At 60.1% G+C, this 26,117-nt stretch overlaps 4 protein-coding genes and 1 long non-coding RNA gene across 5 annotated transcripts; 2 read left to right on the forward strand and 3 right to left on the reverse strand.

Annotated features, from left to right (window-relative positions):
- Positions 1 to 779: 779 nt before the first annotated feature.
- Positions 780 to 2,460, reverse strand: ADRA2B (adrenoceptor alpha 2B). The gene has a single exon (XM_005235742.3). The coding sequence runs from the start codon at positions 2,175 to 2,177 to the stop codon at positions 1,032 to 1,034; it is 1,146 nt and encodes a 381-aa protein (XP_005235799.2). The 5' UTR covers positions 2,178 to 2,460; the 3' UTR covers positions 780 to 1,031.
- A 1,326-nt stretch (positions 2,461 to 3,786) lies between these two features.
- On the reverse strand, positions 3,787 to 11,255 carry ELMOD3 (ELMO domain containing 3). Its single transcript, XM_055820180.1, has 10 exons — positions 10,967 to 11,255; positions 10,584 to 10,653; positions 10,240 to 10,302; positions 9,780 to 9,871; positions 9,443 to 9,566; positions 8,534 to 8,656; positions 6,909 to 7,039; positions 6,198 to 6,274; positions 5,914 to 6,041; positions 3,787 to 5,128 (listed from the first exon to the last, which is right to left on the reverse strand). Exons 1-10 carry the CDS (start codon positions 11,036 to 11,038, stop codon positions 4,923 to 4,925), a joined length of 1,086 nt encoding a protein of 361 aa, XP_055676155.1. The 5' UTR covers positions 11,039 to 11,255; the 3' UTR covers positions 3,787 to 4,922.
- A 1,033-nt stretch (positions 11,256 to 12,288) lies between these two features.
- On the forward strand, positions 12,289 to 19,996 carry RETSAT (retinol saturase). The gene is given in 12 exon segments (XM_055820177.1): positions 12,289 to 12,489; positions 13,172 to 13,354; positions 14,023 to 14,264; positions 14,902 to 15,103; positions 15,729 to 15,802; positions 15,804 to 15,927; positions 16,026 to 16,145; positions 16,832 to 16,970; positions 17,146 to 17,255; positions 17,547 to 17,713; positions 18,026 to 18,185; positions 18,674 to 19,996. Coding segments are annotated over 12 exon segments (1,833 nt in total). The 5' UTR covers positions 12,289 to 12,323; the 3' UTR covers positions 18,820 to 19,996.
- Positions 19,997 to 20,054: 58 nt separating this feature from the next.
- On the reverse strand, positions 20,055 to 21,260 carry LOC129785797 (uncharacterized). Its single transcript, XR_008750041.1, has 3 exons — positions 21,126 to 21,260; positions 20,842 to 21,016; positions 20,055 to 20,185 (listed from the first exon to the last, which is right to left on the reverse strand). It is a non-coding gene; the product is annotated as an uncharacterized LOC129785797 (long non-coding RNA).
- Positions 20,864 to 21,470, forward strand: LOC101922533 (caspase-8-like). Its single transcript, XM_005235745.3, has 2 exons — positions 20,864 to 21,065; positions 21,199 to 21,470. Exons 1-2 carry the CDS (start codon positions 20,864 to 20,866, stop codon positions 21,468 to 21,470), a joined length of 474 nt encoding a protein of 157 aa, XP_005235802.2.
- The last annotated feature ends 4,647 nt before the right edge of the window (positions 21,471 to 26,117 follow it).

Raw genomic sequence — 26,117 nt, forward strand, 5'->3', positions numbered from 1 at the left:
TGTCATGATATAGTGGCGTGGGTCAATGTGCACTGGTGGGGGTCGCCACATACTGGTGTGGGTCACCATGCCCTAGTGGGGGTCACCATGCACTGGTGGAGTTCACCACCTACTGGTGGGGGTCACCATGTGCCGTCGTGAGTCACAACACAGCAGTGTGAGTCACGACACAGCAATGTGGGTCGCGATACGCTGTCACAAACCACAACACACCAGTGTGGGTCACAGTGCTCCACCGTGACTTGCAGTTACACCCGTGTGGGTCACGGTACAGCGGTGCGGGACCCACTGGTGTGGGTCACAACCCACAAACCCCCTCCATGGGCCCTGCCACGTGTCACCCTCACCCTGGCTGGGCAGCACAACCCTATACAAGACACCCGCGAATCCCCACCCCTGGGGCGTCCCCTGCCACCAGGCTCTGTCCCCATGTCCCCATCCCCTGCTGGGTTGAACGTCCTCAGGGCCGGCAGCTGCCGAGATTTATCCTTTGGGGTTGTTTGGGGTTTCTCTATTTTTTTTTTTTTAATTATTATTATTTATTCCTTCCCGGGCGCTGCCATAAATAACTGCCCCCTCCCAGACATCGTGTTCCCGCTCCGCCAGCACGCATTCCTCCCGGCCGCGCTGCTGGCCGTCACGGGCCACGGCCCCTGTCCCCACGGTCCCCTGGGATGCGTGTGTGTGGGGTGACACAACACCCTGCCCCCCCCCTTGATAAAAAGTGACATTTTTTTCTTATTACAAAATATCTTTTATTGTTAAAAGGCTGCGGCAGCGCCTTGGGGTGGGGGCCCTGCCGGGATGCCACTGGGCTTGGGGACAGGGGTGGTGGCGCAGTGGCCTGTGCCCCCACCCCAGGGAAATCTGGTGACAGAGAAGGCGGCAAGCAGGCAGGCGCCAGCAGCTGGCTGGGGACAGGGGCCCATCATCACTTTGAGGGCTTCAACCCCACCCCCACCCCAAGGGGTGCTCTGGGCGGCCAGTGCGACCAGGAGGAGGAGGAGGAGGGAGGGGGCAGCCGGAGCCCCTCACCAGGGTGTCGGGGCTCGGCAGCGGCAGAGCAGGCGGCGGAAAGCTTTGCGGAAGTCCTGGTTGAAGACGGTGTAGATGACGGGGTTGAGGGAGCTGTTGCAGTAGCCGATCCAGAAGAAGAACTGGAAGACGCTGTCGGGGACCTTGCAGTGCTGGGGGCAGAGCGCGCCCAGGCTGTAGAGGAAGAAGAAGGGGAACCAGCAGAGGATGAAGACGCCGATGACCACGGCCAAGACGAAGGTGAAACGTTTCTCCCGGTTGACCTGAGTCTTCCTCCTCCAAGGGTTCAACGCCGGCGGCCGATGTGCCAACACCACCTGCCCTGTCCCGGTGGCCATGGTGTCCCTTGGGCGTCCTCCGGGCTGTGGGGATGTCCCTGCCCCGGGGCTAGAGGAGGCCAGGGGCTCCTCAGGGCTCAGCAGTGAGGTCCTGTCCGCCGGCGGGCAGGTCCCCGGGGGGTCTGCACCGGCTGGGAGGGTGACGCTCGGTGGCACTGATCCTGCTGGTTTGGTGCTGCTGGGGTGGGAGCGGTGGCGGCGCTTGGCGATCAGGTAGATGCGCAGGTAGACAAGGATCATGATGAGGCATGGGGCGAAGAAGGAGCCGACGCTGGAGGAGAGGACGTACCAGGCCTCCTCGTTGAGCTTGCACTGCGGTCGCCCCCCCGCTGCAGCCTTCTTCTCCCCCTTGTAGACCAAGGGTGGGAGGGAGATGATGGCGGCGATGGTCCAGACGATGAGGATGCTGCACTTGATGCGTCGCGGCGTGCGCTTGGCATTGTACTCGATGGCACGGCTGACTGACCAGTAACGGTCCAGGCTGATGGCGCAGAGATGGACGATGGACGAGGTACAGAAGAGCACGTCCAGTGCCAGGTAGATCTCGCACCACGTCTTCTCGAAGTACCAGTAGCCCAGGAGCTCGTTGGCCAAGGAGAAGGGGATGATGAGGGTGGCCACCAAGATGTCGGCGGCCGCCAGCGACACCAAGAAGAGGTTCTGGGGCGCCCGCAGCAAGCGGCTGCTCAGCACTGCCATGATCACCAGCACGTTGCCCGTGATGGTGAAGAGCACCAGGAAGGTGATTGTGGCGGCGATGGCGGCGGTAGCCTGCACCGAATAGCTGCCCTCGGGGCCCCCCATGGTCCCACCGGCTGCAGGGTCCGGCTGGTGGTGCTCAGCGGTGCCCCGGGGTGCGCGTGAATGAGGCGGTGGGGTGACAGGGGATGCCGGTATCACTTGCCATGCTGCCTGCGGGGCTGCCTGCTGCTCCCACCGCTGCCTGCGGGGCTGCCTGCCCTGCCTGCCGCTCCCACCGCTGCCTGCGGGGCTGCCTGCCCTGCCTGCCGCTCCCACCGCTGCCTGCGGGGCTGCCTGCCCTGCCTGCTGCTCCCACCGCTGCCTGCGGGGCTGCCTGCCCTGCCTGCTGCTCCCACCCCTGCCTGCGGGGCTGCCTGCCCTGCCTGCTGCTCCCACCGCTGCCTGCGGGGCTGCCTGCCCTGCCTGCCGCTCCCACCGCTGCCTGCCCTGCCTGCTGCTCCCACCGCTGCCTGCCCTGCCTGCCCTGCCTGCCGCTCCCACCGCTGCCTGCCCTGCCTGCCCTGCCTGCCGCTCCCACCGCTGCCGGCACCCCTGTGCTGTGCTGCTTGTACCTGCAGCCCTACCTGTGCCTGCCCTGCCCGCCCCCCCGGTGCTGCCTGTACCTCTGCCGCCCCCTGCCCGCCCCCGCCCCCGCCCCGCCTGCCCCTACCTCGCCCCGTCGGGTGCCGCCGCAGGTGCCGCCGGGCTCTGCGCTGCCGAGCGCCGCCTCCGCGGGGTTTTTAGCGGGCGCGGGGGGGAGCTGAGCCGCCGCCCCCGCCCCCGGGGCGGAACCGGGGGGACACGCGGCCGCTGGCGGGGCCGGGCTCGTTCCTCAGCTCCCGCTGCCCCCAGCCCCCGCATCCCCCCAGCACCCGCACACAATCCCCCGTCCCCGCCCCGGTACCTACATCCCCCCTGGTAACTGCACCCCCACACGCAGCTCCCCAGCACCCACATCCCCGCTGGTACCTGCAGCTCCCCCCGGTACCCACATCCCCCCGGTACCCACCCCCCAGCACCTGTGTCCTCCCCTGGTACCCAAACCCCTGCCCCAGCGCCCCCACGTCGTCCCCCCCAGCGCCCCCTCCAGCCCCAGCACCCGGCAGTGGGAACGAGCCAGCAGCTCTCTTCACCCCTGGGGGCCCAAGGCCACACTCCGCCCCCCCCCCCCCCCCTCAGCCCCCCAAAACCACCCCCAAGGTGTTTTTCTTTCACTCACCCCAGCCCAGCTGCCCCCATCCCACCCTCCTCCCACCCCTCCAAACGATATACGCAGGAATTCAGGATTAAGACAGAAAAAAAGTGGCACCAGGCTTCTTTTTGCCTTTTTTTTTTTTTTTTTTTGTTGTTGTTTCCAGTTGGAAGCATTTCCCAGCCCCACCTCCGAGCACCTTCCCGGAGGGGTAACAGCACCAGGAGGCTGTCGGGGGGTGACGGGTGACACACCACTCGCTGCCAGCTCCTCACTTCTCATGCTTAAACACACTTTACCTCCACATTTGTTTCTTGGGGGCTTTTCCCCCACCCTTTGGAGGGCCACGACGCTGATGCTCCGCTGATGCTTTCGGAGCGTTTCTAAGCACCTGCTGACGTGAGGCACGGAGCAGCTGTCACTGCTCCCAGCCTGTCCCTGAGCCTCACCTGGGGCTGGGATGTGGATTTTGTGAAGGGGGAAGGGGGGCACAGGGAGCTGGGAAGGGAGGGAACATGTTGGGAAACCGCACCGCAGCCTCCGGGAACCTGCGGGCAAAAGTCCTGTCTGTCTCCTCTTCACAAGGTTTTCTGGACACCAAGCAGCTGCCCTCGCAGACGCGGAGGCTGAGAAGGATTTTCTTCTTCCCCGCCTCGGCAGCACCTCGCTGCAGGACAGAATCCGACGCTGGTTCCTCTCCTCCGGAGTGGTTTTCCCACGGCTGAGCCCTGAATTCAGCTCCTGGGTGCCCGACTGACCCTGTTTTGCCCTTCCCTGCTCCCGGGAGCAGCCTCCCCCCAGCAGAAACTCTCTCCCCTCACCCAGCTGCAGAGACCAGAAGCAAATCCAAGTCCAAAAGTCTTATTTTACACCAAGAAAAGCACTTTCTCCCCTACTTTTAAGAACTTATTTAAGTGCTGATGCACACAGTAACACCTCGGGGAAGTTCACTGGGACACCCCAAGCCCTGGGGCACAAGCTGGCCCCCCTGCCCCAGCAATGGGGCCATGCTCGTGCTCCCACCCCACTGTCAACGTGTAATTAAGATGCCACGGCCTGACGTGGGGGGGTTTAAACCCTCCTAGGTGCTGTCAGAGCTGTGATTTGATTCAGGAGCCCTGTCACCATGCTCCAGCTCTGCCTGGAGCATCACTAACTTCCCTGCTGGGGGTAAAGACAGACAGGAGCATGGATTTGAGACAGACAATCCCAGCTCCCCGGCTGGTGGCCCATAAAATCCACCTGTTCTGCCACGTTTTCCCCCTTTGCTTTGGGAGGTTCCTGCCTGGAAAGGATCAAATCTTGCGGTTCGCTCCCACAGCACTGAGCAACGCTGACACTGCAGCTGGGATGCTTGAGGGGCGAGATGGGGAAGGACCAGGCCACCCTTTTTGGGGGTTTAGGGCAAAAATCTACTCTCCGTGATGTCCCGGCTCCTGACTGCCCTCACTTTGGCCCAGACCCTGCTCTCACCATGCTCCTCAGGGCAGCGGCCACCTCTCATCACTCTCGACCTACGTGGCCCTTCCTGAGCCCCCTGACCAGAGGTGACAGCAGCCGGGCACCCTCCAAGAGCTGAGCCGTGAGCGGGGCTCCCTGCAGCATCTCCCTCCGTTTCAGATCAGCCTGGCTTCTCCTTCCAGCTCAACCTGCAGGTCGCAAACGCCTGTGAAGTTAATCTCCTCGCCAGCCCGGCTGCCATTGCCAGAGGTAGAAGCAGGGGACAGTTCCTGAAGGCCATCTGCTGCGGGGCTTTTGTTCACGTAGGCCTCCAGGGACTTTAGGAGCTGCTTCGGTTTCTTTTTGGTGGATAATTCCAGCTCTGGGGAGGTCAGAGGAAAAAAGCATGAGGACAAAGCCTGGACGGTGTCAGGGACACAGCACGCTCCCGGGGTAAGGTTTTGACCGGTGTGTCATTTCTGGTTTCCCCAACGTATGCCCCCGGGGGAAGGGCACAACTATGTTTTGCTCAGGATGAGGGAGCACAAAAAGCTCCTCACCAAACCCCCAGCTGAGCTCGGCATCCACCCGAGCTCCCCCCCGGGACGGAAAGCCCGGGGAGAGTGGGGGGAAGCATGAACCCAACAGTGACAGCTGGACCCTGTTTTAAGAAGGAGCCATTAGCACAGCGCATCCGAGCGGCTCTGCTGACATCAGTCTCCTCTGGAGTAAATAACCCCGCTGCTTAATTTAGTGCGCCCTGTGAAAAGAACAGTCGCGACTCCGCTCGCTCCCTGTGCTACAAACAGGGCTTACGCAACCGCAGCATGCGACACGAGTGAGCCTGGGGAGCAAGACATGTCCCCACTTGTCACCCACCTCAAGCCACCATGACACAACAGCCCTCTGAACACGGTGGGTGCTTCCATGGGCGCTCAGCTTTAAGATTTGAGAGGCCAAATGGAGGGGAAACACCCCGCAGGCACTCTGATAGTTAAGGATTGTTGAAAATCTCAGTGTGAGGATTAAACGATGAATGGTTGGAGCTTTCTGCGTGCAACACCCCTGGGGTTGGGCTTGGCAGGACACTAACGTGCCGTGAACACACTGGGTTTGTCCTCTGGGCCCTGGGTTATTTGCCTCAGCTGGGAAAGGAGGGGAACAAACCCTTTAGGAGAAAGCCAGAGTCAGCAACAGTCTTGTGCTGCCACTTCCAGACGTGGTAGAGCTGCAGAAAGGCCGCCGTGTACATGTCGTTCAGCACGGCGATGACTTGCTGCCTGCGGTTGCACTCCCTGGAACAGGCGGAGAGGGGCTGAGCTGACGCAGTCGCTGCCCCGGCAGCTGGGGGAGCTGCCAGGGAGGGACCCCACTCAATGGGAACCAGCAGCGGGTGCTGTTTGAGACCCCAGCCCCACCACCCAGCCCGGCTGCAGAGCTCTGGACCTCACCTGGAGAGACGTTCCTCCCTCAGGGCCTGGATGATGATGCGGGTAATGTTCACAGACATGATGCAGAAGGGGAAATTCTGCAAGAGAACCAATGTTATTGGAGCTCAAATGGTAAAAGCCCTTCTTCTGGCACACGGAGGTGCCCAGGCAACACCCCCAGCCCTTTTATACCGCACCCATGTGCCCCCAAACCTGTGGGACTGCGGCTGCAGGCAACAGATCCATGTAGCAGGATATTAATACTACAGACACGGGTTTGAATGGATGCTGTGGGTCAAGCCAAGCTCATATCCATGCTTAAACTCAACCACATCCGAGACTAAAATGCCAAGTTTAAGGAGGCAGGCTCCACTCACTCCCATTTCCACGCCACACTGCTCTCTGCCCACTTCTCCGGCCCTTTTAACCTGCACAAGTTCAGCTCCAAGTCAGGATGCCAGGAGCAAATCTCTGACCTCCACCAGGATGCTAAATCTCATTCCCAGCATAAAGCCAACACCTGGAGCTTGGCTCGAGCCTCTGCTGGGACCTCCTCAGCTCTTTGGGGACCACCTTCCTCCACTTACCAGCACGAGGGGGATTAAGCAGCAAAAATCCCCACCAAGCCCTTACTCTGAAGGCGAGGTTTTTGTGCTTCCCTTTCCCTGAGCATTAGAAATTAACAGGTAAATACCACAGCAGGGAGCAAGCGTAGAAGGCAGAAGGACGTGCCTGGGTTTCGTGCTGGGATAGCTTGAAAATCTCTCGGGCCAGAGGCAGCGTCTGAGAGTCCATGACGAAGTACAGCATCTGCATCAAGCCCAGCATCCCTGTCCCTCGCAGGTCGGTCCCAGGATCTGCACCTGGAAGGGCAGGACAGCCCAGTCACCCGCTGCTCACCTCCACGCTTCCGCAGGCTGTTTATACCCTGGCACTGTGTTCCAAAAGCAATGGAACCCCAGTGATTCCCTTCAGGAATCATATCCCGAGGGAAGGCTTTCCAGGAATTTCCCTAACCAGAGCAGAACAGGTGCTGTTGCCGCTTTCATGTGGGCAGTAACACGTCCTTGCCCTCCCGCCCACGCACCCGTTCCCATACCTTCTCTGGGAATTAGTAGCTTTAAGCTCTACCCACCCCAGGGTGTTTGGCTGGTAAAGTAACACTTAAGATCGGTTGTATACGCGACAGGACAGAGGAGCAGGAGCTGTCCCCCTCCTGTTGAGGGTTTTAGGCTTCATTAAAACCTGCCCTATTTAACTCCCAAGTCAACCAACCCGAAAACTCCTGCGAGGCTGCACGTGACAGCTTTAATCACGTTGTTTTTCTTACGCAGGTGAGGCTGAAAGCAACCTGTGCCACAACCTTAGTGACAGAGCCCTGACCTGCGCCGCACTAATAAACCAGTCCTCCAGAGATGGCTCATTAGCCGCAGAGATCGCCTGCTAATGAAAAGCATCAATGACCCAGGCAAAGTGGTTATGCCAGCTACTTAAGCCCCTGCCAGCTGGACACAGGCAACCCTGGCAGCCGGTCTTGGTGTTATCTGGCCAGTCAGTCCAGATGTTGTACTGGTTGTGACAGCTGGCTGGGGCAGCAACAGATCTGCTACGAAAGCAGGGTCAGCCCTGGGGCCAGTTCTGTTTAATGTCTTTTATCGACAATCCAGGTGAGGGGATCGAGATCCGGGTGAGGGGGATCGATCACACCCTCTGTGCACTTGCAAGGTGACACCAAGCTGGGCAGCAGTGTTGATCTGAGGCTGTGCCTTGAATGCTGTGTTCAGTTTTGGGCCCCTCATTACAAAAAAAACCCAACAAAACCACACTGAGGTGCTGGAGTGTGGCCAAAGAAGGGCAGCGAAGCTGGCAAAGGGTCTAGGGAACAAGTCTTAGGTCCTTTCCAACTTAAATAACTATGATTTTTATGAGGAGTGACTGAGGGAACTGGAATATGATGAGAGGAAATGGCCTCAAGTTGCACCAGGGGAGATTTAGGTTGGAGACTAGAAAAAATTTCTTCACCAAAAGGGTTGTCAAGCACTGGAAGAGGCTGCCCAGGGAGGTGGTGGAGTCACCAGTCCTGGAGGGATTTAAAAGCTGTAGACGTGGCACTTGGGGACATGGTTTAGTGGTGCCTTTGGTAGTACTGGGTTAACAGGTGGACTCAATGGTCTTAAAGGTCTTTTTCCAGCCTCAAGAATTCTATGAAACGGCAGCAGGGACAGTGGCTGCATGAAGGGAGAATAAGAACCAAACCCCTTACGCTGCCTCTGGCTCCCACCTCCAGAGGAATGAACGGTACCAGCACAATCTCTCCTGGCAAAGGTTTGCTCCAGGGGTCTCTCCCTCTGCCCTACCTTGAAAGCCGAGCTCTTCCCAGTGTGCCCCATAGCGCGGGCAGCCCAGCCTGGAGCGGGTTAGCTTCTTGTAAATGGTCTGCAGGATCCTCATGTGCACTCTCTCGTTATCATCCAAACCACCTGGCAGAGAGAAAACACCCCTCAACATCCCTGCCCTGCTGCCCTCCAGCAGCGGCACAGAGATGTGGTGGGGAAAGAAACCACCACCAGCTGCAGGGTAAAGCCAGAGCCTGGCTAGAAACTAAAACCTGCAGCTGAGAACAGCTTACAGTGACAAGGAGAACATCCCTGATGGGTTTATCCTGCTCCAGGGCAGAAGGGAAGGAGAGGAAAATATATTAGAGGTGCAAAAACATCAATAATACGACCATGTATTGTATGAGCACAGGGGTAAGGAGTCATTTCGGCATTGTGGTAAGTTTTGCCAGCCGAAGCAGTGCTGCCCAGGGAACCACGACCAACAGTAAGCCACAGGCAAGGAGTTTCCACGTGCTCAGCATGTGAGATCCACCACAGGACAGACAGGAACAATGTGGACCATGCCAAGGTACCGCAAGGATTCACATCTCGTTCGCTTTGGTCAGGCAACGAGGAGCGAGAAGGGCTGCAGAGCCATGGAGCACCTGCCTGGTGCTGTGCCAAGGTGTACGCATGGAACGGCTGCTACTGTGTCACGATGGAAAGGGGTCAGGAGCTCCATCGTTTCCCCAGAAGCGAGTATGCCCGCAGCAGGGGAGCAGAGGAGATGGAGAACGCGTCCTTTGGGACAAGCAGCTGCCGTGGGATCAGCGGGCAGAGAGCCCCTACACCCCTGAGCCCCCCTCGAGTTCCTTCCCATGAAGCTCTCATGATAAAGGCGATGCTGGTTGGGCCAGTGGCCCGTGCTGGGGCAGGAGGGACACTCACACTGTGCCATGGCCAGAGCCAGCTCCCGCTCTCCCTGCAGCTGCGGCTGGAGTCGGGGAGGGCCGAAGAGGAAGCGAACCAGAGCAGCCAGGCCTTGCCTGCGTGCCGTCACCCGGACCTTCTTCTGTGGAGGAGAAAACACACAATGATGAGGACCGGTCCCCTGGGGAATTGAGCAGGAGAAAAACCAGCAGGTGAGCAGGGAGGGACGCGACCATGCAAAGCGCCAAGCTGAGGAAAGGCAGAATGGAAAGAGGGGAAGTTCCCCGCCACGCTCCTCTCCTACTTACTAAAACTACCCCCGAGAGAGGGCGAGAGCGCGGGGCCCTGCCCGTACCCTGCACTCGGAGAGGTCAGCTGTCTGGAAGTACTGCAGCGCTTCGTTGAAGGAGATCAGGGGTGCGGCACTGGCCAATGTTCCTCCCAGCCCTGCAGGGAGGCAGAGAACAGGGTTAGCCCCCCCAGCGCGAGCCCTGCCCCTCTGCTCCAGCTTTCCGGCACCAGAACAAGCTCTTGCTTCATGCCAGAGTGGCGCTCCGGTGGGGGGAACTTGTTCCCAACTTTTGGCACGGTAGGAGGGAGAAGACGTGGGGAACTGGGGGAAGACAGCAAGTCTCCTGCCCCCTCCCTCTCCTTCCAGACGCTTGGCCCTTTCCTCAGCTCTCTCCCACCCCAAATAACACCCCCCAGCTGCACACCCACCCACTCTTGCTCTCTGGGACTCAGGTCCCTTCCCCTGCACAGACCTTTTCCATCCACCTTTGCAACAACCCCCTTATCCCCAGCACCAGCCGTACCTGACTGGCTCTCTTCCACAGCCTCCCATTCCTGCCGCGCTCGCCGCAGCTCCTCGCTGATCTCTGCCGGAGGAAAGGCACGCCGGAGATTAGAGCTGGCTGGGAGACCTGGGGCGGGGGGCTCGCTCCCTTCCCCCAGCACTGCTCAGGACATCTTGGGGCAGGATCAACCCTTCTCTGAGGACGCTGCCAGGTTTCTCCTCGGCAGGTTTGGGACAAAGTGAAGCAAAGGCTTTGCCTGTGAGACCCGCGCTGCTTCCCTTGGGCTCTTCTCAAGCTCCCCGGGCGATGCACCCGCCAGGAGGTGGCGGGATCGATACAGCAGGAGCGCAGGAGATGCTTACCGGTGCCTGCGGGCTGCCCCGCGCCCTGCACCAGGGCCTGCAGCAGACCATTTTCTCTCAAAGCCGAGATCTAAGTGGGGAAAAGAGATGCAGCCGTCAGCCACCAGCACAGACCCACAAACCCAACCGCTCCCCCAGACCCCGGGCTCCTCCCTCAGGGCCCCGCTCCCGCACCGGGGCAGGGTGGGCACGCAGGCCCCTCTGGGCTCGTTTTTATTGCGTGACCAGCTCAGGTAGCGGAAAGATCTTTATGGGCACAAATGGAAACCGCCGCGCTGACGGCGGGGAGGCGCCGTCTGACACCGGGGGCGCTGCCCAGGCCGGGTCCCGGCGGCCCCCCCCGCCCAGGCACCGCGAGGGCCGGACTCAGGCCTGACACGCACGGGGAGGGACTTGCCGGGCGGGGGGAAACGCCGCCGCTCCTCAGGCCGCGCCGAGCCGCCGCCGCCGCTCATGCCCTGCGGGGAAGAAGGCGGCCTGCCCGCTCGACGGGAGCCGCAGCGGAGCCTCAGGCGGCGGGGCCGGGCGGCCCCCCCGGGGCTCACGGGTCCCCCGGCCCCCCCGCAGGCCCGAGGCCTCTCCTGGGACCCGGCTGCCCGCAAGCACCGGCTGGCTCCACCCGCGGCCAGCCCTGTGCGCTGACGCCCCCCGGCCCTCGCCGCCCCCTGACTCCGCGCCTACCGGAAGCGGCGAGGCCTACCCCGCGCCCCGCCCCGCCGTCGCGCAGTGCGCAGGCGCTGCCGCGCTGCATGCCGGGAGCGCGAGTGCGCCGCGGCACGGCCGGCAGCACCCGGCATGCACCGCGCGGGGCCGACGGCGGTGTGGGAGGGTCAGGCCGGGGGTAACGCGCCCGCCGGGGCCGGGGGTCCGGTGCGGGGCCGGGGACCGCTACCAGCCCTCGGTGCTGGGGCCCAAGGAAAGCTGCTGGCTCCCAGTGCTCAGTAACAGCTCCCAGTGCCCACCATCAACTCCTGGTGCTCCCAGTGTCACCTCCCAGTGGCTGATACCAGCTCCCAGTGCCAGCTCCCAGCGTCACCTCCCAGTGGCAGCTCCCAGTGCATGGGACCAGCTCCCAGTGGCAGCCCCCAGTCCCCCGTGCTAGCACCCAGTCCCCGATACCGCCTCCCAGTGCCTGGTGCCCAGGACCAGCTCCCAGTGTCATCTCCCAGTACTGCCTTCCAGTGCCAGCTCCCAGTATTCGGTACCAGCTCCCAGCTCTCAGTGTCATCTCCCAGTACCGGCTCCCAGTTCATGGGCCCAGCTCCCGGTGTCCAGTGCCAGCCCCCAGTGCCCGATACCGCCTCCCAGTGCCGGCTCCCAGTGCCTGTTACCCGGTACCAGCTCCCAGTGTCACCTCCCAATGCCGGCTCCCAGCTCACGGGACCAGCCCCCGTTGCTAACCCCAAGTGCCCGATACCGCCGCCCAGTACCCGGTGCCCCCCGCTGCCGGAGGGGGGGGTGCGGGGCCGGGGCCGGGCCGGAGAGGCGGGCCCAGGGCGGGGCTGTTCGAGGGGGCGGAGCTGCCCGGGAGGCGGGGCTGCCCGGGAGGCGGGGCTGCCCGGGAGGCGGGGCTGCCCGGGGGCGCGGCTGCCCGGGGGCGCGGCTGCCCGGGGGCGCGGCTGCCCTGGGGGGCGGGGCTGCCCTGGGGGGCGGGGCTGCCCTGGGGGGCGGGGCTTCCCGGGGGGCGGGGCTTCCCGGGGGGCGGGGCGGCCGCGGGCCGCGGCGCCAGACGCGGGCAGCATGTGGCCGTACGCGCTGCTCTTCCTCGCTCTCCTGCTGCTGCTGCTGCTCGGGCTGTTCCTGTGGGGCGCGGGCAGCGGCCCCAGCCCCTTCGCCGCCGACACCCGCCGCCCCCCCGCCCCGCTCGTCACCGACAAGGCTGCGCGCAGGACCGTGCTCAAGCCAGGTACGGGGCTGTGCGCGCCCCCCGCGGGACCGGGGACCGGCATCGCCCTCAGGTGCCCTCACCCCCCCGGCAGCCCCGCCCCCCGGGTGCCCTCAAGCCCCCCCGGGGTGCCCTCACCCCCCTGGCTGGCATCGCCCCTTGGATGCCCTCAAGCCCCCCGGGTGCCCGCACCCCCCCGGCCGGCATCGCCCCCTGGGGTGCTGTCACCCCCCCTTGCCCTCATATAGCATTAGTCCCGGGGTGACATGACCCCCACAGGGTGCCGCCACTCCCCCGGCTGGTATCGCCTCCCAGGGTGCCCTCACCACCCCCGAGCCGGCATCATCCCCCAGGGTTTCATCACTCCTCAGGGTGCCATCGCTGCCCACCCGGCCAGCATCACTCCCCAGGCTGGTGTTGCCCCCCAGGGTGCTATCACTGCCTCCCCCAGCCAGCATTGCCCCTCAGGGTGCCATCACGCCCCCCTGCCAGCATCACCCACTGGGGCAGCATGACCCCCCCAAAGTGACATGTACCCCCAGCGTGGCATCACCCAGTGAGGTGGCATCACCCCTCTAGCACAACATCCCCCCGGCGAAGTTTTGGGGGTCACCGGCCGGGTACCACACACACCTGCAGGGGGGTGCCACATCCCACCGCTGAGGATGCTGCACCCCTCCCCCCCCCCCCCGCCCCCCCCCAGTTTTCTCAGCAGATAAAGTCCCCGAGGGGCTCGATGCCATCGTGGTGGGCAGTGGCATCGGGGGCCTGGCAGCTGCCGCGCTGCTGGCGAAAGTGGGCAAGCGGGTGCTGGTGCTGGAGCAGCACGGCAAGCTGGGGGGCTGCTGCCACACCTTCAGCGAGAAGGGCTTCGAGTTTGACACCGGTACGTTCCCTGCGGCATTTGGGGTCCCACATTCACCCCTGGCTCAAGGTGGGGGTGGGGCGGCTCAGCTGCAGGGTGGGTGAGGGACACTCATGGGGACCCAGGCTGGGTGCCCCCAGCACCCACCCTGGGTTACACAAGTGCTTTTATCCACACGAGCGATCCGGGAGCGCGCGCCCTCCCTCGTCCCAAAACCCTCCCGCTGGAGGGTGGGGTGCGGCTGGTCACCCCCCCCCCGGCTGTAACCGGCACCTGGGACCCTTCCCCACGCCCAGCTCAGCCCCCGCAGAATTCCCCCCACAGAATTCCCCGTGCGGAGCCATCACCTCAGGGCACATCCCACCTGGCAAACGCCTTCCAGCAAGACAAAGTCCAGCCCCATCCAGCCCTCGAACCACACAGAATTAATTATTTACAACAATTTAGAAAGGAAAATTATCAGCATGTAACAGAATTTATAAAAGCTGCTTAAAAACATGACAGTGGGTGCTCAGTTTTCCCTTTGACCTGGAGCGGGTGTTTCCCAGCTTTTCCCTCTCCCTTTCGTACAGAGCCACTGGGGTGGGGCTGGAGGAATAAAAGAGAGTCCTGTGCCTCCCAGGAGTGTGATGAGGTAGAAAAAAATGGAAAAAAAAAACCCCCAAACAAACCAAAAATATGTCTTCTAGGTATCCACTACGTGGGGCAGATGGAGGAGGGCTCCACCGTCCGCTTCCTGGTGGAGCAGCTGACGGAGGGGCAGCTGGAGTGGGCTCCGCTGCCAGCCGTCTACGACGCCGTGGTTCTGGGGGAGCCCAGCGGTGGCAGGACATACCGCATCTACGCAGGGAAGGAGGAATATTTCAAAGGCTTGAAGGAGCAGTTTCCTGGGGAGGCGGCCGCTATCGATGAGTTCCAGCGGCTGGTGAAGGTAGAGGGGGTTTTGACATCGCTATGGGGGTGGGATGGGGAGATTTTTTTGGCCCTGGTCCCTCTCTTCGGGGTCATGCAAAGAAGGAAAATTCCGCTCCCGCCCCCCCCCCCCGGCAACACCCAGATATTGGGCAATTGCAGAGAATAACAGCGTTGCACAACCCACCCCCACTCGGCCCCCAAAGTTCTGGGAAACACATTAAAAAAATCTCCTTTTTCTGCCTCAACCCCCCAGCATCACACCTGGAGCTTTAACCCTGCTCCCCAAGGATGCTTGTGGCCCCACGGGATGTGCTGGGACCCCCATGGGCCCCGACAACCCCCCTGGGTGCTGTGGGATGATGCTCCGGGACCTCCCAGCCAGTAGGGTGATTGCAATCATTATCAAAATAGTGCTGAATTAACACTAATTATGCTCTGATACCTCGACCGCAGGGGAGCTTTTTGGGGGAGCGAGCACTGTCTGCGCCCGCTGCTCCCTGGGCTGCAGCGCTTCAGAGATGCTGCTGCCTCCCCACCAGCCCAGCAGTGGATTTAAGGGGAAAAGCTGCTTCTGAGCATCTTTGGAGCCCACCCTGGGGCTGCCCGCAGCCCCCCCAGCGGCGGATGCTCAGCACCAGCCTCCTCTCCTGCAGAGCGCCAGCCGAGGCACTGCGCTGCTGGGTGTCTTGAAGATGGTTCCATGGATGCTGGCCGCGCTGCTGTGCCGCTCGGGGCTGCTGCCGTGGCTCAGCCCCTTCTGCCAGCTGGCGTCCCGCAGCGTGAGGGACGTGGTGGATGGTCTCACCGCCAACCGTGAGCTCAGGGCTGTCTTCAGCTACATCTTCCCCACCTACGGTAGGTGGCCAGGAGGCTCCAGGGCGCCATGGGGGTGAATTTAAACCCTTTAGAAAAAAGAAATATGCAAGAAACCCCTTTTTTCTTTGCTTTTGTAAGGGTGATGGCTGTTGCCGTGTGTGGGTGAGGGGTGCTGAGTGCATGGATGCTCTGCCACCATCCTTGTCCCCAAGCCAGCAGCTGGTTGTCCCCATGTTCCCGTTGCTCACCTTCATCTCTTTCCCTCTGCATCCTTTGGTTTCACGGCGTGGCTGTGTCACTCCTCTTACGCAAGGGAACATCCACCCACTCTTAACCTCATGCTGACACCCACCGCCCTGGCCTCGCCACAACCCTTTCACCCTTCCCCTTCCCCTCCTCCCACCTTCCCCGGGGGTTTGCCCGTGGCCCTCAGTGACTCAGCCAGTTCGGTGGGTGCAGCCTGAGTTGCAAAAGAGCCACGAGGCCACCCACCCCCCTTGCTCCTCCAGGTACCCATGAACCATCGTTTCTCACCCAGATCCGTCCTTCCTCACGTCCATCACATCCAGCCGAGGATGGGGCGTTCCTCATCCTAAGAAACATTAGGATAAGCCACAAAACCACGATTTGGCACAAACTTGTCTCGCGCTGCCCCTTTTTGCAGGTGTGCTCCCCTCCAAGGCCAGCTTCTCCATGCACAGCATCCTGGTGAACCACTTCCTCAATGGCGCGTGGTACCCCAAAGGGGGGGGCCGGGGAAATCGCCTTCCACACCATTGCCGTTATCCGGAAAGCTGGAGGCAACGTGCTGGGAAAGGCGCCGGTGCAGAGGATCCTGCTGGACTCCCAGGGCAAAGCTTGCGGTGAGTGCCGGCACGGGACGCGGCACACGTGGCTGCTCCCTGCCGTGGCGCTGCGTTCAACCAGAGCCATCCCTCCCCTCCTCGCCCTTCCCATCCAGGCGTCAGCGTCAAGAAGGGCCAAGATCTGGTGAACATCTTCGCTCCCGTTATCATCTCGGATGCCGGGATCTTCAACACCTACGAACGGCTCCTGCCAGCAGAGGCGCAGGCTTTGCCTGGTAAAACCACAGTGCTGGGTTTCATTGGGGTTACAGCCTTAATCCCCCTCCGAGCCACCTCCGAAAGCAGCTTTATAATTATTTCTTATCGTTTTTATGTCACAGCATTCGAAATGCCATCCTTGGCCATACGTTTCCTTGCAGGGCTTTTAATCAAGCCTAAATTAATTTACCAAAACTGGCCAGAGTTAGGAAAGCCTGGGCTTGCTACTTGGTTTCCCTAAAACCCACAGTGTAGTGCCCCAAAACCTGTCAAAGTTGGTGAAATGGCCGCTTAAAGTTGGGTTTAGCGCTGCCACAAAATCTTCCTGCTGCTTTGGAAGGGGCACGGGGGGGGGGGGAGGGGGGCACGGGTGGGAGGCAGGGGGGCACGGGTGGGAGGGAGCTTTCCAGGCAACAACATGGTCCTGGTCTGACTTCAGTGTCTGCAGAGTAGAGATTTAAATCCAGGAAAGTCACTAAACCCAGGAAAAGCTCAAGCCCAAGCACTGAAGCGTTCCCTGCCTGCCTTAGAGCTGCCGTCCCACCCCTTGAGCACACACAAGGTCTTTCCAGATCAATCGGTTTTATAAGTCAACATGGGAGCAACGCAGATATAAGTGAGGCTGCTCCTAGGAGGAACCGCTTCTCTGTAGCTGAGGATGCCAGAAAATACTGATTTTACCCTTCTTCCCTCCACATCGCAGAGATCCAGTCCCAGCTTCGTATGGTGACACACGGCGAAGGGGGCTTCACCGTCTTCGTGGGTCTTAACGGCTCGAGGGATGAGCTGGGGCTGGAGCCCACCAACTACTACATGTACCCAGGAAACGACCTGGATGAAATGTAGGTTTGGCTTCACCTTAGACACGCTTTATTAAGCGTAAGGACATGAAATTCCTGGGTGGTGACTCGAAAAGTGCTCTTGGCAGATCCGGGCTGCGTGGGGATTTGGCCCTAAGGAGCATTCGGGGGCAAGTTTGCACTGAAACCCACCTCGGACCCTCACATCTCTCCACAGAATGAATCGCTACTTGGCTTCTTCCAGAGAAGAAGCTGCCAAGAACATCCCTCTCCTGTTTGTCACCTGCCCATCAGCCAAGGACCCCACCTGGGAGATGAGGCACCCAGGTAAAGGCTGGAGCCCAGCCGCAAACACAAGTGGCTCCAAAGCTCTTCTTGCTGGGGTTCGGTTCGTTCGGTGACTGCGAGCGAGGGGTTTCTCCTAAAACAGCTACGGCTAAAGCTGCTGGGCGGGTTGCTCGTGGAAAGTGGTCGTCAGGCTGATGGGCCGAAGGATATCGATCACAAGGACCTGGGGGTGTGCCAGGTGTTTGCCTGGGGAGGGCTGGGTTTGTGGCAGCGACGCGGTGGCATAAGGGCTGGCAGAGGGACAGCGGCCCCAGCCTTGTCCTGCTGCAGGTAAATCCACGCTGGCCATCGTGACCTTCGCCAAATACGAGTGGTTCGAGGAGTGGAAGGACAAGCAGGTCAATAAGCGGGGCGATGATTACGAGGATTTGAAGAAGACCTTTGTGGATGCCATCATGCAGACTGTCTTCAAGCTCTACCCTCGCGTCGAGGACAGGGTGAGGAGTCCCGGGGTTCACGGTTCCTCCAGCTCCTCTCTGGGGTTGTCTCCACCCAGCCCCATCCTGCAGTTGTCGGAGCTGGGTCTGGACATCAGGTCCAGCTGGGCAGCATGGCGCCAGCCCATCACCGCTGCCTCCTGACCACCACCACCTCCCCTAGACCACCCTGGGGCCAAACCTGGCCAGAACCACCACGCAAGGGGCTGCAAGGAAACCCCTCCCAGCCCCTACCCCACAAAAAGCTTTCTGGAGCACGAGATGCCCCGCACCATCATGCTGAGCCCCTCCAGACCGCGTTGTCCCCTGCAGATCGAGTACATCGCCGGTGGGACGCCCCTCACCAACCAGCACTACATCGCCAGCCCCAAGGGGGAATTCTACGGCTCTGAACACAGCATCGCCCGCCTGCAGGCTGAGGCCATCGCCGCCATCAGGGCACAGACGGCCGTCCCCAACCTCTACCTGACAGGTACCACGGCCACCAGCCAGACACCACGTCCTCACACCAGGCCACCACTGGGGCAGCAGGATATGGGGGGAGGAAACCTTCAGTCCTGCAATGAAATAAGGGGACAAACCGCTGCTGTGCCATGGGGTGACGCAAGGGCCACTGGAGCACGTCAAAGTGGACTTGCACGGTTCCAGCGGGAGGAGGAAAGGGCTGTGCCTCCTCCAGCCACCGGCCGCTGTCTCCCCAGCCAACGCTGATTATTTAGCCGGGTATTTAGAGCAGGGTGAGGCCTTTTCCCTGCTGGGGAGAAGGAAGGTGTCAAATAGGGAGGGGTCTGTGAGTTCAAACCAAGCCCCAGGGGTGGCGTGGGGGCAGCTGGAAGGTGGATGGTGGCTGGGGATGAGGATGCCCAAAACAGCACTGATGGTCACTTGGGGATGGAGAGCATCAGCTGCTCACGGGAGACCACGGCCACTGCCATCACTGCCTCCTGCTGTCTTCTCCAGGGCAGGATTTGTGCCTGGGCGGCTTCGTGGGAGCCCTGCAAGGAGCCCTCATCTGTGCCAGCGCCATCCTCAAGCGCAACCTGTACATTGACCTGGCACGCCTGAAAAAGCGCACGCAGGCCACCAACGCCAAGAAGGAGGACTAATGCCTGTTTGTCCCACCAGCCAGGACCTCTGTTTCCCCCCCCAAGCACCTTATTTTCAGCTGTCGATCACCCACAGCACATCCTTCTCTAACGCAAAGCCAAAGGATTCCAGCCCAGGAAGATGCTGTTCCCGTTTCCAGCCAGCTTGCCTCGCACTCACCCACCTGGAGTTCACCTCCCCCCCCACTGCATCCACCACCAGCGAGTAAAAGCCAGCCCTGATCCCTGACCACCCGCCGGGGGGCAAACCCCCTTCTCCCAGCATAGGGGGGAGGGTCTCCCAGAGCTGCCATGTGCAGCAGTGGCCAGGAGGGAAGGCGAGGCAACCCAAAAAGACGGGCTGCACCAGAAGGCAAGACCCAACAGCTTCCACCAGCAACACCCACGGCTGCTTCAGCCCCACCAGTGTCTGAGAGCCGCATGAACCACTGGAAGAGCATCAGCCTGCAGCGGCAACCCCAGACCCATCAGGAGCGAGCCCCCACCGGGGATGCTTTCCCCCTTCCAGGTGGCAGCTTTCATGCCAGGTGGGGCTGATAAAGCTTCACGGGGCTGACGAAGCGCCCCAGGACAGCTGAAGCTCCTGTGGGACGTGGCAGCACCAGGGTGGCAGAGGCAGCAGCACCACCCCGTGACGTTGCTGTGCCCCGGCTTGCCCAGGCAGCACCAGGTGGGTTTGGCAAAGCCCTGCCAGCCGCTGGACGGGCACTGGCTGCATTTCAGCAAGGGGAGATCAGGCCAGCCTAAGCCCCATCGCTGTTTTAACGAAGGCGCCTGGCGGAGGCTCACAGACACGGTCCTTTGGGAAGGAGCCAGCTCCCGCCTCCACAGGGCAGTGGAGCAAGCAGGTCCTTCTCGCATGCCAAGGCCAGGCATGAAGGGATTTAAGCCCTTTAATTTTAAAGCTCTCTAACAGAGCACTCGCTTGCCCTATGACGCTTTCCACGTCATGCCTTGCTGCAGCAGAGCAGCAGGATGGCGATGCAGCCCCCAGCCCCGCGGCACCAATGGCGTTTCGGTGCTGCTCTACCCCCAGCATCGCCCAGAGACGGGCGATGCTGCAAACACCCGCTCCTTCTGCAATCAAAACAAGTCTGCTGGGAAAAGCTTGGGAACACGATCAAAGTCCTCTCCAAAGGGGAAAGGAAGCACGTGAGATCAGAAATAAATAAAATAATAATAACCATCTTGTGATTTGCACCTTGTGATGTGGGATCAGCAGGGCGGGGGTTCGGGTGGCTCCCGCGGGCAGATTTTCGACACCAGGTTGGCAAGTTGAGGAAGGGAAGGAGTGCAGGGACGTAGCTGAGACCCGTCCTTGTGAGCATGTTGCTGGGGACGTATCCTGCACCAGCACAAGACTGTTCTGGGGAGGAATAACCACAGAAATGCCACAAAGGGGTAACCCAATGAATAAAACCGGCTGGCAAGTGGCTCCTGCTCCCCGGGAGCAGGCAGGGGAGGCACAAGCAGCACTGCCTGAGAAGCCCGGCTGGGAGCTCGCGGGGAGGCTGGATGGGGCTGTTCTCCCCGCGGTCAGCGATGGGGAGCAGGGATTGCCGGGCTTTTGGGGAAACAAAGGCAGGGTGAGAAAGGCAGGGAGGGATTGCCTGGCTGCTTGGTGTCGCCTGCCAAGCAGGCATTTCCACCCCCCATCCCTCTCCAACGCCACCACCATCCCCTCGGAGAAAGCAATCCTTTCCCCCCCTCCTCACACAGCACCGTAAGCCCTGGGCTGGATGGTGCCAGCCCTGCCCTCTGGCAGCCAGCGGTGCCCACCAAAGCCAGGGACGAGCCCTGTCCCTGTCCCACCCCACGGCTCATGGCCGGGTGCCATCTCGCTGCCTCGGCAGGTAACAGGGCACCGCTCCTGCCTTGCCCTTGACAATTGGCCACGTTGGTGCTGAGTCAGCCGGCAGAGCAGGATATGCTCTCCTGGACTTCCTGAAGGAGCATCAGGGCTCACTACTAGACAAGCCAGAGCTCCCTGCCCGCACGGTGCAGGGTTTGGAGACCACTTACCCCTCCGAGGGGACATCCCAGTATGTCCCAGCCAAGGCAAAGCCGAGCTCTCATCATCGTCAACAGCAATTTCTGCAGCAGTGACCATGATGTGGTGCTTGGGACCCGGAAAGGAGCCAAGAGAGAAGCGGAGAAGCTTTCCAGGATACTCTCACGGCTCAACTACAAGGTGAAGCTGGTGCACAACAAGACAGCCAAGGAGATAAATGACCTTTACCAGCAAGGTATGCGTCCCCCAGCCAGACCCTAACCCCCTCCAAGCCCAGCTATCTCCCATTCCCTACCTCCTGGTCCAAGGATCCTCCAGGACACGCTGAGCTGAGGCACAAAGGCATCAGTGTGGCCGTGTCGTTGCAGAGCGCTGCTGCGAACATGGAGAGTACTTTGTGAGCATCATCTCCAGCCACGGAGAGGAGGGGGTCATATTCGGCTGTGACATGGAACCAGTTAAGCTGACCCAGATTTTCCAGACTTTATCCTCAGAGAGGTGCCCGGTGCTCACCAAAATACCCAAAATCTTCTTTATCCAGGTAACACAGCCCCTGGATGATAACTTGATCCCCTTTTTGCTAAGTTCGTGCAGAATTAGACTGGCACAAGCACGAGGCTTAAGGCTGCTGCCAGGATAAACCTGTTCCCAATGGATTTCGGTACATCCATGTGGGAGCTTGGTCCTTTCTTGGCTGCTCAGCTTCCCACCAGAACCCTCCAACCTTCTTTTGTCCTGCTTTCACTGATTTGGAAGCCTTGTGGCTCACTGCGAACAGTCCTCTCCCAGCCCGCCACCACCCATCCACATGTCCCTTCTTCAGGAATCAGCCTCCGTCTTTTCCCAGTGTCTCTGGACAGGAGCGTTTCTCCCAGTGGTTTGCACCCTCTGGACTACATGGGCTGAAACCAAGTTGTTTGCTGTGACAGTGACATTGCTGGGATCAAATATTCCTCCTGCACACCACCAGGATATAGATGACTCGTGAAAAGCTGCCCTCAGATCCCATCACCGTGAACATTGGGGCACAGCAAACTCCTGCGGTAGGGCTGGGTGGGAGAAGCCCAGTTGGGAACTGGTGATGTAGTAGGGAAAAGAAATAAAGCCCACGGCTGGTTCCCAAGCAGTGAAGCAGAGGGGACGCGAGCATGCCCTTGCTGGCCAGGAGCCCTGGAAGTACGCGTTAACTGCTCCGACAGGGAGGATTAGATCACTGAACAAACAAATAATTCAGGAACTGGACGGACACCAGCAGAGAGTGTGCACTCGGCAAACATTATGCAAGTATACAGATAGCTTTTCACCTGAAAGCAAGTCTAAATCGATTGTGGCATTTGTTTCCTGCTGGTAAAGGGCTTGGCTGCTCTTCAGGGAACAGTGACAGCGGGGGACACCCCCAGGACAAGCCAGAAATCCCAGAGACTGGTCTGGACACCTCGACTGGTGGACAAAGCTTGCGCTCGAGCTGGTGGGTGCTCTCCTTGTAGAGCAAACACCGCAGGGCTGAGGGTGCCCAAGCCCATGCTGGGAGAGAAGGGCTGCTTCCCCTTGGTATCACCACGGCTCAGGTCCCCGCGGCTCCCGGTGGCCTCTGCCTGCCCCTCCGGGCTGTTCCGAGCCGGGGTGTCGCAGCCCCTCTGCTCGCATCCCTGCAGGCCACATCCTGAGCAAGGATTCACCGCTGGCATTTGGCAGGGAGTTTCCACAGGGAGAGGGGACGGTAGGCTCCCCTCTCCCCTGACGCTGGGACGTGTCCGTTGCTGCCTTTGGTCTGGTCCCAACCAACGTGTCACAGCAGAGGTGGCTCCAGGCAGGGGTGAAACGTGCCCCCAGAGCAGCCTCAGCAGTGCCAGTGCCTCTCCAGCACCTCCCCAGCACAAGCCCCACGCTCCATCTGGGCAAGACAGAGCAAACCATCACGCAGAGCACAGGACCGTACAGGACCTGCGCTGCCCATGGGCTGCGCTCCCAGTGCCGTCTCTGCCAGCACTTTCCCAGTGGACTTGCATTTCCAGGCGTATTTCTGGGTTCCATGTGCAGCATCGCATTTACCGCGGAGGGGAGGGGTAAATGCAAAGAGAAGGGGAACCAGCCTCATAAGAAATCGGCAGGGAAGAGAGGAGGGAGCCCCATCTCCAGGCCTGTCGCAAGAGAGGCTCGGCAATGCTGAGCGGCGCCGGATGAGAAGGGAAGAGAACGGAGATGGGAGAGGAACGATGTGGGGCTGTAGGACTTGGGGAACAGGAGCTGGGAGGGGCTCTGCACCATGGGGTGGCTTGCAGGCTTGACTTGGGGGGGGGCTATAGGTCCCCAGGGAGCCCCTAAAGAGCCCAGGAGCTTTCGGCTTGCCCTGGGGACAGGCAAAAGAGAGAGCAGAGCAGGGGGAAGCTCACAGCAGCCGTTCTTGCCCACAGGCTTGCCGGGGAACAGAGTTTGACCACGGGGTGGTAGTGGAGTGTGACAGCGGGAATCCTGCGCCACAGAGCAAGCCAGATGGCTTCTCAGCCTGCGTCTCCATCCCTCCCCAAACCGCTGTGATGTTCGCGTGCAGCCCAGGTAAGGGAGAGCCCCTGACAAGCCGACGCCGGCCTGTCGCAGGGCCATGGCACAGCCAACGCCGCTCTCCTTCCTTTACACTCCGCAGGCTACGTGGCCTTCGTCAATGCCTTCGGATCCATGTTCCTGCAGGCCCTGCTCAAGGTCCTGGAGGGAGAGGAACGTCACCTGGCCCTCAACCGCCTCATGACCCGCATTAACTGGGAGGTGGCGTTTTGCTGCCAGGCCAGGGGCACCTACCAGGGGTGCAAGGAGATGCCCTGCTTCATCACCAACCTGCTGCAGGAGGTCTTCCCCTTCTCAGCACCCATCGCAGAGGAGGCAGACGGTGTCTGAGAACTGCTGGCTCTGCAGAAAAGCCCGTGGGGCAAAGAGCTGCCAAGTCCCCTGTCATGCATGGAGAAAAAAGGACGAGTTACAAGAAAACCAACAGAAATCCCCTCTGCAAAGGGAATGGCTCAACCTGGGATGTGCCAGAGCTACCTGAGGGGAGGTTTTGTCAAGCCAAGTGCCACTGGGGCAAATCCTACTGCAGGACCTTCTGCACACGACTGTGCAGCGATACCCAGCGCCCTACAGCACGCTGTGACCCCCCACAGCTCCGGAGGGGACGTAAAACTGCTTCTCACCCCGATTTTCTTACACAAAAGAGCTCCCACCTTGCAAATGCAATCTCAACCATTTTGTTGGTTTTTTTTTTTTTTTTTTTAATAATCTAAACAAACCTTCACAGGCCATGGACTTCTGTTTTACGGAGACAAAGCTGATGTGTTTACTTGGCTGGTGCCCTACCCATAATGAAAATACTGCTGCCCTGCTGTAAGATCACCTCATGTTCCAGCTGTTCGTTCATGAGGCTGTTTAAGCTTTAAAGAAAAAATAAATATAGGTGGTCACCAGGACTTGCAGGTTGGTGGGTTAACTGGGGACCTGGAGCAGAGGCCAGGGAGTGGATCTGGCAAGATTTGCTCCAGATAGCTCTCTAAGTTCACAAAGGGTCACTGGGTCTCTGCAAGCTTCCTTCTCCGGTGAGCAAGGGGAGAGGGGAAAAGCTCCAGTCAGATGCGAGTGGGTGGGATGGATGGGTCAGGACAATTCACGGACCTGACGTATTTGCCCAGGTTCCTCATCCCCTGTTGGCGTTTTGGTACCAAGAAAAAGCACAAAAGCCACGTTAATATAAAAACCTGCACAGGCTCCTGTACCGAACACACAGACATCCCCGGGCCACGAGATGGGGGACCAGTCCTCATACAGCCACAGGAGCAGGGAGGGGCTGCAGGGGCGAAGACCCCCACCAAGGCATGCCGAGTTTCGCCCTGCGCTCATGCATTAAGCCTGTGCCACCTCTGCCCCAAGGGCCTCCCAGATAAACCCTGCCCGTACAGGTATTTTTCAGTGCAGCCCTGAGCAATTCAGCTCCACTAAGCAGAGCCCAACCCAGGTGGTAGATAATTTTGGTTTCATTTGGCACTTTTTCAACTCCTGGACTTCAACTTACAGGTAGGTGTGTGGTGCAGCTACCCCGGCCCAACCCACGCTCGGCACTCACCGTGTCCTGGCATGTGTGATGGGCAGCCCGTGCCGCTGCTCCTCTCTTAAGGGACCTGCAGGTTCTTCCTTCCCCACTCCGTTCACTCTACCTGTAGGAATAAAATAGTTTAGAGACTTTTACGGCACTCTCAGGTCAGGGTGGATGCAGGTAAGGGGTTCAAAGAGATCCCAGAGCACAATTCAGTAATTCTTGTTTCTCCAGACCCACAGCAGAGCACAGCTTTGGTCTCCTCATAGGAAGACTTGGATGAGCACTCCATCTGACAACCCCATGTGCAGGCGGATGGAGGGTTTTCATTTTAATCCGCCATTTCCACCCTTTTTTCCTCCCCCAAGTTCTCAGCAACCCTGTCAACAGGAAAACAAGTGCCCGTCCCTTTTTCCTAGCCCATCCCCTGCACTGACTGCCAGGCAGCTGGTGGCCGGCCAAGCTGGAGGAGAGTGCAGGACGGTGGATTTTCTCCTTTTAGGGAAGAAGTGGGGGAAAGGAGAAAGTTTCTTCCATTTACTACAGGAAGCAGCAGTAAACGCTACCCAGAAGTGCCCTTGGTAGATCTGCCGCTGATCATGGCACCTTGCCTTCCCCTTGCCACGGCCGATCGGGGAGCAGCATCCCTGGGGGAGCAGGAGCAGAACTCCAGGCGCTTTTTCCAGTCTCTGCTGCTCAGAGGAGCCAGGCAGTGCTGGGATCAGGGCTGCATCCTCCTCATCCTCCTCTGAGCCTCCCTGCGGGGGGAGACCCGCAGCCGAGCCCTTAGAAAGGCAGTTCAAATTCCATTTTAAGGTCAGGTCCTCGCTACCAGGTGTAGGAGGGACTGTCTGGGGTTGGGAGGCAGACTGGAAACTTTTCAGACTCGCTCTCAGCTGAAACCTGTCTTGGCTCCTTCCGGCTGCAAGGTTAGTTGGTCACTCGAGGGGTGAGTTTGCATGTGCAAATCAAGCATGAAAAGCTTTGAACACAAACCATTCATTTCAAAGAGCATTACTTTTGTTAAAGCCATTTTTTTTCCTTTTCGCACAAAGAGGAACTACCCTGCACCATTGTTGCCAGGTTTCAAAGGAGACCATGCAAAGAACCCACCAAAAAAAAATAACCAACGCCAAGAGAGGTGAAAACCCAATGCTTTTTTTGAAATTCATTTATTGATTTCACCACACAGGAAAAAAAATAGTACAA

This window comes from Falco peregrinus, chromosome 17 (genome assembly GCF_023634155.1).
Source record: "Falco peregrinus isolate bFalPer1 chromosome 17, bFalPer1.pri, whole genome shotgun sequence".
NCBI classification, from domain to species: domain Eukaryota; kingdom Metazoa; phylum Chordata; class Aves; order Falconiformes; family Falconidae; genus Falco; species Falco peregrinus.